The sequence below is a fragment of the Nannobrachium achirus genome (genome assembly GCF_963921795.1).
Source record: "Nannobrachium achirus genome assembly, chromosome: 23".
NCBI classification, from domain to species: Eukaryota; Metazoa; Chordata; class Actinopteri; order Myctophiformes; family Myctophidae; genus Nannobrachium; species Nannobrachium achirus.
Window position 1 is genome coordinate 42,556,384 of NC_137830.1, and position 12,351 is coordinate 42,568,734.

Below are 12,351 nucleotides of genomic sequence, written 5' to 3' on the forward strand. Positions count from 1 at the left end.
TCAGCTACACACAACATCCCAGCTGAGGTGTTGATGGGATCACAGTCACACACACACACACACACACACACACACACACACACACACACACACACACACACATGCACATTACTTGTCGTCTCTCTATGTTCCAAAGGCAAATGGACTGCATTTTATATAACACTTCTTTATACCACTCCAATGTGCTTTACAAAGTAGTTCACATTCACTCATTCAATCACACATACTGTAGCAGACACATTATGTACCGGTACCATAATGCATGTAATGTGCGATGGCAAAGCACCAACCCGCGTATCCCCAGGAGTTGTCTTGCTGAAGGACACTTCGACACATCCAGAAGTGTCGCTTGCTCAAGACGGTTCTCGAGATACGTGAACTACAGACACACTCACACGCACGCAGCGATTTTGTGCATTTATGAGATTTATACGAGGATGCTGGAATGCCACAATGCCTTATTAAATCATTCATCCTCCATCAACCCAGTTCAGGTTGCCCCTTGCCTCCTCTCCCTTCCCTCTTGTGCTTGAATGATGGCTTGTGTTTGGTCTTTTTATGCCCACTGGTTCCTGAGTCTGGCCACTACGGTACAACATGTCTACTCTGGAGTGATGATGCTGTGAGTGAGAGGGCCCTGGGCTAAAGAGAGCAGCGAAGATAAATCCACTCTTACATAACAGGCTCCAGTGTTGAATTAAGGAATGGACTGGACAGGCCTGCTATAGCTCAAGAAAAATGAAATGAAACATGAAATATAGAGATAAAGGGTTTCTGTCCCACAGTATAATACAGTACATACAGTACAGTGCTCCATTTCTTTTCCATTTTAAATATAGAGGGCATGCATAAAGTGAGTGGCAAATCGAGTGGCAAAGTGAGTGGCAAAGTGAGTTTAATGTTGTTTAACGTTGTTTAATGCAATCAGATAGGACTTTTCTGTTTGGATGTATGGGCTGTCAAGGCCAGAAAGTATTTTTTTTGCCACTCAGTAGGCGTTCCTGCATAACTTTCGGGTATGATGATGATGTCAGGCGCATACACTATTATAAAAAGTGGTGGGTAAGAGGCTAATTTGCATAATACATGAATAACTGAAATGCCATTTCAGAACTGTCTCATGCCCATGGAAAGCTGAGCACAGGCAGATATGAATATGCTCATGTACAGGCACAGTTTTTTAACAGACAGACTACTGGGATATTGGGTTTTAGAGAAGCTTTTCTCCTGTTTAATACAAGAGAAAAGTAAGTAGCCTTGGGAACCAACGGTTCCCGAGCCATGTGGCCCATAGGTCAGGAGCCCATCTCCTGTTCATCTTGACTTGAAGTACACCAGCTGGACATGACACTAGTATGTCGCAGGGACGCACCCCCATTCCAACATTTGATACTGAGTGCTAAACAGACATGCTTCTTTAGTCTTTGATATGATTCAGCCATGATGATTCCCAGTCTCCGGACTGACACTCTAAACTCAAGGCCACTGAGCTTCTGTTAAAATCCTGAAACTATTATTGCAGTTGATAGAAAGAGTGCTAGACTGTCAGACGATTGTCAGCAATGGCTGACATTGACCTGATCCCTGAGGCCACACTGCATCGCAAATTGAGTTTCAAGAGCTATTGAAATTAATTTCATTCTTCTTCCAAGGAGAATATAATTGACTTCTCACGATAGTGTCATCCCCCTGTAATAGATGTAGAAAATACAGGCTGCCAAAGATGGAGTTTAGATTTAGCTGCATTCATTAAAATACTTTTGTAATTTCGTTCATAAATTCCTCTTGACTAAGGTCATGCACCCTTCATGTCAATCAGTTTTCATCCTGGTCATGACTGTACCATCACACTTAAAAAAAAAAAAAAAAAAAAAACGTTTACAAGCTAGAGAGAGCCTTGGAATATTTGTACCAATAGGTAAACAATATTGTACTATATAGTCTGTATTTTACAGTGCCTTCATTCTTTCTTTCTTTCTTTCTTTCTTTCTTTCTTTCTTTCTTTCTTTCTTTCTTTCTTCCACAAATTCCTCTTGACTAAGTTGGTGATTCATGCACCCTTGAATGTCAATCAGTATTCATCCATGACTGTTCCCTATGAATCCCTTTTGCCATGTGCAGTGCAGTGCAGTGCCTTGCTCAAGGACAAGGCCTAAATACCAGAAGGAGCTGGGCATTGATCTGATAATGTTAATAACAGGCTCCGGGCTGCTGAAATTGCTTCTTGGGGAGTTGTGAGGAATCTGTCAGAGCTGTGTCTGGAGTTGACAGTGGGGCAGTGAAAGCATCATTACAGAGAGGCAACAGATGCTGTCTTCAGCACCTAGGGAGCTTCTGTTTAAGAGCTGTTAATGGGCTTTCTGATGGCTTGAGCTATAGAGAGGAGGAAAAGAGTTGGATTTGCCAGCTGATACTCAGCTAGTTCTGTTTTACAGAAGTGTATCTATCCTATGCTATATCTTCAGCTTTTTAAGGAGTGTCTGTCTCTGTGGCAGCATATTCCTGAATGAATACACAATCAAATCCTGTTAATTTAGTGTTAATTTAACTCTGGGTTACATTTTCACACTGTACAAATAATACAACATTAATGTAACACTCTCTCTCTATGAGTTTCAATACATTCCTGCCTGTGTGTGCAGAACAGACCGAACCCTGAATCTTTCATGTTCCTCTCCTTTTCATGGCGGCTCCCCAGCTCGAAAGATATTGCATTGGGGGTAACAGAAAGCCCTACAATTATTCTCTTGTTACCACTGATTCCAATAGCTTCTTATAATTAATCAACTGACATTGACAGATAAAACCTTCCTGTGCTGGATGTCTGTCAGAGATTATGTGGCCATGATGTGTGATTATCCTCTTCATCACTTACCGTTCTATCTTTGTACAACTTCTGATGCATGTGGCTTTTACAAAGAATAAAATGTTCATGTCAAGGACACCCAAATTGATACATATTAGGCTGTTTGAAAATATTTTGTGCCATGGACACCCATACGAGACAATCTCTGTTTACATTAGATTTATTACAGAATTCTACAACTGTCTTTCTACTAGGTGAGGAGATAACCTATGATTGGAATAGTCAAACATTATCTGATTGGGCTAACTTCTAGTCAATGACATAATAGTGAATTTAAACTTCCTAATTATTCTGTGGCCCCATGGAACTCTTCCAATGACCCCTGGGGGTCCCCTAACCCAACTTTGAGAAACACTGCTTTTAGAAAATTGATACCACAAAACCTTCATGCATTATTTTCGTTTTAACTCTACACCAGCACACAAAACAAACCCCACAGATACAACCAACCAGCTGGCAATGTACAGATAACAATCTCATGAGTCAAATGTCCAAATAAGCTCATTTCATGATCTTATCTGCCAGGGAGCTCAGCCCATTGGGAAAGCATTCAAAGTAAACTCCAGCCTGCCAAACACTGTAGCAAGCAATGCAATAACATTTTGATTTTGAAGGCCATTCTCTCACTCACCAGGTCTTTGGAGGTGCCCATTCTCTTGAGCCCATCCAGGGGCAGGAGGTCAGCCGAGTCCTTGTGTGTGAACTGGGTGGCCTGCTTCAGACGCCGTTGCTGATGCTGTAGGGCTTTGTCGCGGATGGCTAGCTCACCTTTCTTAGATTCACTCATGGTCTTGACTTGAGTCTGTTTTACGCTGCTTCACACAGAAGCAAGCACGGAGCCTAGAGCAGCACAGTCAGCCTGTGGCAGACTAAACGGCACACGCTACAGCTGAGGCAGAGCGGATAACTTGCGCTGAGATCTTGATCTTAGGAAGAAGACAGAGCCAGACTGAGTTGTTTTGCAGCCAAGAAACCCAAAACAGCACAAGTGATGAGCCTTGAAGGCAGAGAGCACCAGTGGAAGTAGGGTTAGTATAGTAGGGTAAGTATAGTACTACAGGTCCTCTCGTAGGTCTTCAGTGACAGAATAATATAATAATCTGCTGATCAGTCCTCTTGCACCTTGCTGTGTCCTGTCCTTGAAGGTTGTTCTGCTCTGCTAGTCCTTGGCATGTATTTTTATAAGATTGCAGGAGCTATTGTCCAGTCATCATTTTGTTCAGTGATGTTCCTCTTATGTAGACAGAATGTGACGTTCAGCCAGGGCTCTGAGCACTGACTGCATGGGGTTTGTGATGGTGTGTGTGTGCATGTGATTCTCCCCTCCCCTTAGTGTGTAGTCTGCCCTTGGATCTCTCTCTCTCTCTCTCTCTCTCTCTCTCTCTCTCTCTCTCTCTCTCTCTCTCTCTCTCTCTCTCACACACACACACACACACACACACACACACACACACACACACACACACACCTCACAATGCAGCAGCAGATATCACCCACATGCTCCACAGAGAGGAAACACAAAAGCATAGGAATTAGTGCCAGGCTGCCAGCCTAGATTAACCATTTGTACCCCAAACCTGACATTCTCTGTCATATTCAACACTGACTCCTGTCGTTGTTTCAGAGCATAAGGAATGTAGAAACCCACCACTGCTTAAACCGTTTTGTTTAGGTTATTGAGACGAATTCATAGTTTATGTATAGCAACATTGAAACTGCTGCCGAATCTGTATAGTGAGTGGCATACAGTAACTTGCCGTAGTTAGTTGCCTTATGCCCTTGCAATTGAACCCATATAGGCACCAATTCCTGGCGTCCCTGTTGGGCATGTCATTACAGGCTAAGAAATAATGCCCCCAAAATTCATATCCACGAGCAAACAAGTTGTGAGCTTCTATTTTCACCATGCGACGACGTCATACGACGACACAAGTATAAAATAGGGCTTAAGTTGTTAAAGATTGCAAAGCAGTCAGAGATGTAGCAAATTCTCACCTAAATCTGGTACAGGAGACATGTCATTAAATGGGGATCAGCAGCAGGGTGCTGTCACCTGTCACTCTATATCCTGATCCTTAAGTCAATATATTTACTTGGTTGGTCCCTTGGGCATTTCAGGGGAAGGTGTGTTGGGGTTGCTCACATATGATCAAGGCTGCTCACATATATGATCAATCTGAGCCTAATGATGGCAAGCATTGATCCACTGCCTAATGTCCCTATATCCTCTGGGACCCCTTGAATTAAACATTTATAGCAAACTAACAACATAAAAGCAAACAACATTTGTAACTTGGAATTTTTGGGACTATATGCTGATCTTTCCATTAAGGAGGGAGCCCTTGTGAAGGTGAAGTGGACATTTTGACTCCTCAGTAGTTTCACTTTTATAAGCATGTACTGCCCCCTTCTGGCTACATCTTCATTACATTCTCACACAATAAATGTGCAAATCTATGTAGTATAGGTGCACATTTCACCAATGTCACATTCCAATATGCTTTGGTTAGAACAGTGTTTCTCAAACTTTCATATTTCAAGGTCTCTCCTTAACTCTGACAGGGTACAAATGGAACCAAATGGACCCGTTAGGGTTCATTTGGTTCCATTTGTACACGGTCAGAGTAGACTTGTATGGGTCAATTTAGACCCCCCCCCCCTAAAGGAACCCACAGAGTCCCTGGAATCCACTTTGAGAACCACTGGGTTAGAATAAAAGCACCATGTTTTCATGTGGACATTCTAAATAGCTGTTCAGCAGGTTAAATTAGGTCCTGAAACTCATTGTTTTGGGTTACCAACATATAAAACTGGTCTCTGAATTTACACGTGTGTCCCAAAGCCATCCTGACCTCTGCTTCGGAGCCATATTCAACTCTCCACCTGCAACCATGACCCGTTCTACCTGAACATCCTACATAGACCCTGAAGACTGGGAATATACACACTTGATCCCAGCTCTGGAGAGAGAACTTCAGAACGCCATAGCGGTTAGAAGGCTCCCAGGGGATTCTACAGAGGGCTATTTCAGAATGGTTGGTGTGTGACGGACCAGTGTCCAGCTCTGCTGCGAAGGAATGAGCACAGTGACGTAGACTAGGTCAGGCTTGTTCCATCCTATTATTTCTTCCAGTGGTACTCAAGTACTCTACTTATTAAGTAAAAATTTGAGGTACTTTTACCTTACTAGTAATTCCACTTTCATTTCAATACGTTTACTTCTACTCCACTACATCTCAGAGGCAAATATTGTACTTTTACTCCACTACAATTATTGAAATGAAAACTTTAGTTCCTTGTTACAACTGCATAATGAGTAGGCTACTTCTACTTTTGCTACTTCAAGTATATTTTGAAGCCAATACTTTTGTACCTTTACTCAAGTACATTTTGATTTCACTTTCAAATTAAAAGGACATCCTAATGTGTGAGGGGTCAGTGATTTTTCCATTACTTTTTATTTGATTTTTAAGTAAAATAAATAAATAGATGTAGTACTTTTCCACCACTGATTCTATCCTGTGGGCTGATGAAAGACCAGATACAGCAGGACTACTATATACCGTATTTTCCGGACTATAAGGCTCACTTAAAAGCCTTCAATTTTCTCAAAAAACTACAGTGCGCCTTATAGTCCAGTGCGCCTTATATATGGATCATTCATTGACATTGACATTCCCTTTAGCACAGCTCCATCTGTTGGATGCATAACGCAGCGGTAGCGTCTATTATGTGCGCCTTATAGTCAGGTGCGCCTTATATATGAAAACAGTTTGAAAATAGACCATTCATTGACAGTGCGCCTTATAGTCCGGTGCGCCTTATAGTCCAGAAAATACTGTACATCATTAGACTACACTTAATAAATGAACAGCTTGTGTTCTCCATTGATGTGGAGTTGTGGACAGCTTTAATGAGACTTCAGGGACATGGAGGGAAGGACCAACCAGCATACCAGGAGTATACAGAACATCACACATACACACAGCATAGACTGGTCTTGTCAGGTTTAAGCTATCAGCAATTATTTAGCACAGCATCTCATAAATCAGTGCTATTTTTGCACAATCTATGTGACAGTGAAATGAAATGTCACAATCCCATCCGTGAGGAAATGGATCACAGGGGGAGGTTGGCTGCGGGATAATTTCTTTTTCCGATTCATTTAGACAATTATCGCCAATATAAACCAGACTGCAAAGAGGCTCCCTGAAAGATCTCTTTATTGTCATTTCTGAGGCGTTTCAGAACAAGCAAATAACGCAGAGACAAACTGAAACCTTATCAACAACAAAACATAACGGTATGCATCTCATCAGTACAGGGAATTGCATTAGTAAATGCTATCTTCACAGGCTTTAAGTTAAACCCTACATGTTTGCACACCTTTAGTGAAGTACCTTAAGGAAAATTCTAATTCAGCAGTGAAAACCCACAGGAAAGACACAGCAGTTTTGGTCAGGTGCTGGCTATTTAGTACAGTACAGTCTTGCCTTCTTTTGTTTTTTGTATAAAATCTCCAACTCTGGGCTGGAGAAGGCACATGTACATTATCCATTTTATGGAACTGTGCTTTAGCTTCACTTAAGAGTACATTTTAAAAATAAGACTTTCTCATTGTAAACCATATTAATGCTAGTTATTTCACATCTCAACTCGCATAAAACTGGCAGTGTACAACCAAAGCCATGTTTTCATCTAGATCTGCCACTGTTCACATTCCCACGGTGGCCATTTTGCGCTTATGTCGTACTTGTGTATGACATTAATGACCGCTGTGTGAATATATGGTCTTGAAATCTGTCTCAGACATTTGCAGTAGCTTTTATTTAAGGTTTGTAGTGAGTTATAGAGAAACATTGTAGATCCCATGTTTGCAGTGTAAACATCAGGAATGTATATAATTGTGACCTGGCCTACTGTATAGATTTGGAGTGCATGCTGATAGGACGCTATGACTTTGCTTGCCAAAAGGTGATTTGATGCTTTCTTTTAATGGTTGTGTTTTGATTGAGTGTATAGCAGTATATAGTAACTATTTCACCGCATATTGTGTTTCTCTAGGCACAGAGGTCGCAAGTCCTTCAGCCTGGCAACCAGATATTATTTTTGCTGCTCCCGTTTACTGCCACAAAGCCCAGTCTCTGCAAGAATAAAACCACACATTGGCTGTTGGTGCTCCGTTTGCTGTTACAGCTCCCTCAAGGCCAAATTATACTTGCCACATCTGCATAGCCGCGAGGGTCTGCTAGTGTCATATGACGTCTGTTTCGTCACCAGCTCATGTCGTTCGTGTGCATTCCCAGATTTTACGACCACACACATACTTTATGCACGGTCAAACAAGTACAGTGACTGCGTTCCAGTGTTTGAGGTTGAGTGAGGAGATGCTGATCCATCTCAGCCTGCTATATTATGAACATAAAGGACTTGAACTTGAAGGTCTTCAGAGGATAACTATAATTCCAGATATGGTCAAACGATCTACTCACAATGGCCTCTTGCCAAGGCAAAAGTCCAGTGTGCCTTGTATTCAGTGCAGTTTGAGCCCATGTTGCTCTGACACGTGTGCATGTCTGCGACTCTGCAGACATCGAATTGTAGTATAATCACATCCACATTGCATCCGCTGTCTGCAGGCCCTCGAAGCTACACAGACCCGGCAAGTATAATCTCACCCTTTATTGTCCAAATCAACTCCTGTTTCTTCCCCCTCCCCCTCCAGTCATAGGATATTCGGGAGGTAAAGGGAGCAGAGGAGCATGTTATGGCCCAGCGCCGGGAAACGTCTGAAGGCCTCCCAGGCGTCCGAGAAGATGTTGTACTTGAGGAAGACCCTGTGCTCCAGGCTGGTGGGCAGGCTGACGTCGCGGCTCATGATGTAGATGCCGTCGTTGTGCAGCGTGCACGTCAGGTTCAGGCCCGACTTGGACGTGTTCTCCTTCAGGTGGAGCCACTCGCCCGTGGCGACGTTGTACGACTGCACCGTCAGCATGTCCTCCGTCTGGCTGGGCCGCCGCCGGCCCGGCTCCAGCTCGTGGGTGTAGCCCCCCACCAGGTAGATGGTGTCCTCCACCGAGAGCATCTGCTGCTTGCGCACGTGTGCCGAGCAGGAGCGAAACACCGCCCAGGTGTCCGAGGTGGGGCAGTAGCGCAGAACACTCGTGTTCCTGTCTGTCAAGAGGCACAGAATGACACTTGAGAGAGTAAAATACAGTGACCTGCAAGGTCTGGCAAGAATTTCTGCATTCGTCTGTGTAAATTATTATTTTGAGCAGTTTTGAATAACTTTTGATTTTCAAAGCTTGGTCTGGGGACCCTCGGGGGTCCTTGAGAAGGATCTAATTTCAATACAATCAAATCACTTTTGATAAGTCACATGTTTGAGTGACTATAGCAACAACACATTTCACTATGAAACTTTTCCAATACAAAATGCATGATGTTTAAAATGTTTACTTTAAACCAAAATCTATTTTCATATAAGAGTTGTACCAAGGTCAGGGGACATGCCATGGCCTAATGAAAATAAATGCGGGGGTTTGAGACATGATAAAGAAATGTAAATAAGCAATCCAGAAAATCCTTTAGTCATACGATTACCACGCTGTCCCAAAAGAGAATAGTATTAGTATAATATACCAAATGTTTACTGTGACCAGAGACTGACATTCTCTTGCAACTTTACATACAAATACAAACCTCTTGCAGTGTATCCACCCATAACATAAATCATGCCCTGGCACTCGCAGGCAGAAAACTCTGCCAGGGGGTCCGGCATGGAGGAGACACAGGTCCACCAGTCTTGTTCTGGGCTGTAACACTCCACTGTGCCCAGACACTGCCCTCCCACCGCATACAGCTTCCCTCGTACTGCAAGCAGTTTGAAGTTGGACCTAATGGAGTAAATACCGCAAGCAAATTAGGCTGATATAATATGACAATGCTGAACCATTGACACCCTTAAACACTATTACACAGGGTAGTCTAGGTGTATTGTCTTGTGCAGGGATATTGTACAGGTCAAGTCTGACCTCTTCTGGTTGAGGGGGGCTATGTGGTTCCATTCGTTTCTACAGGGATTATAGCAGTGTGCTGCAGTGATCTCCTGGCTTGTCATCCGGTACCCGCCAACAATGAACAAGTAGTTGTCCAGGACGGCCGAGCCGTATCCTCGAACGTTGATCATATCCTGTGGCAGGTTGTTGGCGAGCGGCTTCCAGCGCTGCTCCATCTCTCCATACCGCAGCATGGACCAGGGCTCATCCTGATCAGGCACCTCCAGCGACAGACACTTGAAGTCTCCAATGGCCACCAGAGTGGCCGTGCCTTTCATGCGCATCTCCCGCACCTGCTCGCGCAGGGCTAAGGGCAAGCTGTGGAACTCAAGCCGCCTCAGCATCGGGTGGTAGTAGCAGCTCATGTACTTGAGGCAAGAGTCCCGCAGGTCGTGGGCTCCGTACACTTCAGAGAGGCTGTAGAGCCACGCGCAGTTCTCCAGGCGGATCTCGGAGTTGAGGAGCTTGAGGATGGATGTGACCTGTAGGAACGAGGCGGTCTCGATCAGGTCCTCGAGTGTCTCGTTGACAACCTGCACCTTGGACGTGTTTATGAACTCCAGGACCAGCTCCAGTCCCAGGACGCTGAGTCCCTGCAGCTGCACTGAGTCCTCCGTGGACTCTCTCATGCCAGAGCTGTACAGCGCGCGGAAGTAGTCGCTCTTCTCAATCAGCTTCCTTTTGTTCACCTCGTAGGTCTTGTCATCCATCACGATTGCAATCGTTTGGTCGGATGACATGTTTACTGAAAGGCAAGGAATGCTTTCGGGTTGGGAAAAGTCACTTACAGGTGGCTGTGTGTATCAGTGAACTGTACTGTCCTGTACCTTTTTCTATATGCAAACTTATAATAAAGTATTCAATAAAATCAATCAATCAATGAACTTATATATTCTACACGTTTTCACTTGCTTGCTTAATCCAACCCCTTCGCAAGCTAACGCTGTCTGGAATCATCACGGTTTACATCGTAGCGGTGGTCGGTTCCACAGGCACCCGGCCTATATATGGTGATGTTCAGCCCATAGGGCTGAAGGGACAGGCTAGCTACTGAAGAGCCGCAGCTGCTAGCTAAGCTGTCCAAATAAACCACTTATCTCTGATTAACATCCCTCAGTCGTTCGGCACAAGGTCATTACATCAGCTAAGAATGTCGGGTGAGTGGTGCTGATTATTGCCGACACTTGACGCCGCGGTTCCATGTCATCGTGTGGGTTGTATTGAAAGTAATTTAGGAGCACATACTGACTGTGCGGAGCTGTCAGAACTCAGAATGTAAAGGCTATGTTCCGTGAACAAATTTAGTGTCAGCAAATATAAGACTTCCGGTGGCGATCTCTTCAGAATAAGAGTACCCCTAACGAGTACCCCTAACGATAATTTGCAAATTCAACGTTTTTCAATGGAATTAATTACGAGCATTTTATTTTGAAGGCGACTGCTTCAAACCGGAGGTCTTATATTTGCGTTTTCTGACACCGGAAGTTCTATATTTGCTCAGTTCACGGACCTGAAGAGACGGGTATGGCTGCAGGCCTGGAGACACCTCCCTCAGCAGATCTTTCTTGTCAGACCTTTCGTCTCAGAACGGAAGTGTGTGTCGGCGCGCTTCCGGCGCTTACGAGTGACGTCACACAGCAGACTTACAAGCTCACAAGGCTCACAACGCATCACAAGCGCAACGTTTTGTGGGCTTGTAGATCGGCTGTTTTCGCCAACCAACACTGCCACCGGTACCCAGTCGTTTTTAGAGACAGCTACATGGATAAATTATTATTGCAGAAAATTCCTCTTCAAACCATTATTGAACACTGGAAAATAACACATTTCTTAATAATTAGTTAATTTATTTTAATAAATATCAGCGGCGAGGCGAGGCGAGGGATCCCCGGGGACCCCCCCTGAGGAGCGGCGGTCCGCGAGAGAGCGAGAGACACTCCGGTGGAGGGCGGCCGACTCACGGCCACCGTGCGGGGGACCGTCGCCGGCGACCCTCCACTGGGCGGGGGTCTCACGGACCGTCGCTGCGGTCGCCCCGTGGTCGGCGGGCGAGCCGGGCGAGGGACCCCCGCAGGCCGGCCGACTCACGGCCACCGTGCCGGGGTGTCTCTCGCGGACCGCCGGTCCTCAGGGGGGGTCCCCGGGTGTCCCTCGCCACTAATATTGATTATTAAAAGTTATTTTTCATTATTAAGAACTTTTTATTTTTTTTGTAATGTTATTTTCCAGTTTGAATAAAGGTTTGAAGAGGAACTTTTGGCAATAAGAATTAATGCAATAGCCTACTGTTATTTATTATTAAAAGTTACTTTTCATTGTAAAGAAACGTTTTATTTTCCGTGTTCCAAAAAGGCAGACAAGCCACAGTACAGTGGAACGCAGCTTCCTTTAAGATTTTTTACCCTGTAGACTTGCCGTTGTACCTGA

General features: G+C 44.4%; 2 protein-coding genes across 2 annotated transcripts in view; both read right to left on the reverse strand.

The window, feature by feature from the left end:
* The window catches only part of nrip2 (nuclear receptor interacting protein 2), a 36,923-nt gene extending 32,670 nt beyond the window's left edge, over positions 1-4,253 (reverse strand). The window contains exon 1 of the mRNA XM_080754119.1: positions 3,498-4,253. Within this exon, the coding sequence (XP_080610245.1) occupies positions 3,498-3,653 (156 nt within the window). The 5' untranslated portion in view covers positions 3,654-4,253. The remainder of the gene's footprint in view (positions 1-3,497) is intronic.
* A 2,971-nt stretch (positions 4,254-7,224) lies between these two features.
* klhl42 (kelch-like family, member 42) lies at positions 7,225-11,113 on the reverse strand. Its single transcript, XM_080754122.1, has 3 exons — positions 9,901-11,113; positions 9,569-9,762; positions 7,225-9,040 (listed from the first exon to the last, which is right to left on the reverse strand). The coding sequence occupies exons 1-3, from the start codon at positions 10,662-10,664 to the stop codon at positions 8,592-8,594; spliced, it is 1,407 nt and encodes a 468-aa protein (XP_080610248.1). The 5' UTR covers positions 10,665-11,113; the 3' UTR covers positions 7,225-8,591.
* Between the last annotated feature and the right edge of the window lie 1,238 nt (positions 11,114-12,351).

Bases quoted from the DNA above. Each gene is read 5' to 3' on its own strand.
- klhl42 (XM_080754122.1), bottom strand. From the start codon at position 10,664: ATGTCATCCGACCAAACGATTGCAATCGTGATGGATGACAAGACCTAC. The intron at 9,763-9,900 runs GTCAGACTTGAC...TTACTCCATTAG, and splicing joins GCCCCCCTCAACCAGAAGAG to GTCCAACTTCAAACTGCTTG. The intron at 9,041-9,568 runs GTTTGTATTTGT...GCCTCTTGACAG, and splicing joins GGGTGGATACACTGCAAGAG to ACAGGAACACGAGTGTTCTG.